This window comes from Lagopus leucura, unplaced genomic scaffold (assembly GCF_019238085.1).
Source record: "Lagopus leucura isolate 7727_CA_CO unplaced genomic scaffold, USGS_WTPT01 29561-0_obj-0_obj, whole genome shotgun sequence".
Taxonomy (NCBI): Eukaryota; Metazoa; Chordata; class Aves; order Galliformes; family Phasianidae; genus Lagopus; species Lagopus leucura.
In genome coordinates this window covers 1-1,569 of record NW_024967772.1, presented here as the reverse complement: position 1 = coordinate 1,569, position 1,569 = coordinate 1, and the positions used below count along the sequence as shown (strand labels likewise).

Genomic DNA, 1,569 nt, shown 5'->3' with positions numbered 1-1,569 from the left:
ACTCAGCTCCATCCCACAGCCCGCAGAGCAACCTCACCACCACCACAGCACTGCATTGGGGCCCCAACCCTCCCTCCCCCAACCCCAAAACCCACCCAGAAGCCCTACAACCCCCCAGACAACGCTTCCCTTCGCCCCATTTTCCCCCCCCAAAACCCCACATTTTGGGGGGCTTCTCTCACAGCATCGAATTGGGTGAAGAAAGCTTCAGGTTTGCTCTCGACGCTCTCGGGGTCGGCCTTGACATCCACCATGGGGTTGAGGTTCTGCGCCCGCTCCAGCGACGCCTCGGCCCTATTGCGCCCCACAGAGCCAGCAGGGACCAGGAACTGTGCCCGTGTGTCCTCGGGTGACACCTAAATGGGGGGAAATAAGGAAATTTTGGGGTTACCCCTGAGGAGGTGGAGTCCGGGAGGGGGAAAATGGGGATTCAGGGGGGGCAGAGAGCGCTGCTGGTCCCCAAAACGGAACCATTTCCACCCTGAGGTATCCCAAAAATGAAAGGATTTTTCCCCAAAAGGGCATTTTTTTGGATGCTCATGCATGTCCCAAAATGGAATGATTTCTCTCAAGAGTGTTTCCAGGAGCAGTGGGTTTGGATGACCCCAAAATAGAGTGATCTCCTCCTTTAGGTGTCCCAAAACTGAGTGATTTCCTCCAAAACAGCATTTTTTGGAAGTGGTGTCCCCAAAATAGAATTATTTCCCCAAAAAGAACATTTTCAGAGAGAGAGAGAAAAAAAAAAAGGGGGGGGGGGGGGTTTAAACCCTCCGAAATTGAACGATTTCCCTCAAAAATGCATTTTCAGGGCAAAAAAAGGAGGGTCTAAATGCCCCAAAATGGAACATTTTCCCTTTCAGGTGACCCAAAACTGCTCCTTTACCCCCCATAAAACATTTTTTTCCCTAGCAGTTGGTTCAGATGCCCCCAGAGACTCCAATTTCCCTGTTTATCCCCCCAAAAAGCCCCCACCTGGTGGTGGTCCAGCATGGTGAGAGCTCGCACCCCTGCCAGGATGAGGTTCTTGGCCACCTCCGCGCCGAGACCACGCAGCCCCACCAGCAGCACACGGGACGCCCGCAGCCTTCAGATAACAAGATATGGGGGAAAAACACCATAAATTGAGGCCACAGGAGAGGGTTGTGCTGAAAATTCACTAAAAAACAGTATTTCTCCCCTAAATTTTAGCTAAAATCTGCAAGCATGCATGGCTGAAAGGGTCCCAGTTCCACCCCCTCAATCCCAGTAATTCCCAACCTTCCTTCAATTCCGAATCCCAATCCTTTTTAATCCCAATCCCTTTTAATCTCAGCTCCCCCTTCAAATCTCAATCCCAACCCCTATAAATCCCATCTCCTAAATCCCAAGAATTCCCAATCCCACTTCAAATGTCAGCCCCTATTCATCTCAGTACCCCACAGAACCCCAAGAAGCCCCCACAAGCCCCATAGGAAACCCCCAAAAGTTCATACAGAGCCCCTCACAACCCACAGGGCTCCTATAACCCCTCCGCACACCCCCACCAGCCCCATCCACAGACCACAAAGCTCCCCATGACCCCCCTAAAAG

General features: G+C 52.0%; 1 protein-coding gene across 1 annotated transcript; it reads right to left on the bottom strand.

The window, feature by feature from the left end:
• Positions 1 to 104: 104 nt before the first annotated feature.
• LOC122193301 (SUMO-activating enzyme subunit 1-like) lies at positions 105 to 1,084 on the bottom strand (the record flags this gene model as incomplete). Its single annotated transcript, XM_042894044.1, has 2 exons — positions 105 to 356; positions 973 to 1,084. Coding segments are annotated over 2 exons (364 nt in total), but the record flags the coding sequence as incomplete, so codon positions are not given.
• Positions 1,085 to 1,569: the final 485 nt, after the last annotated feature.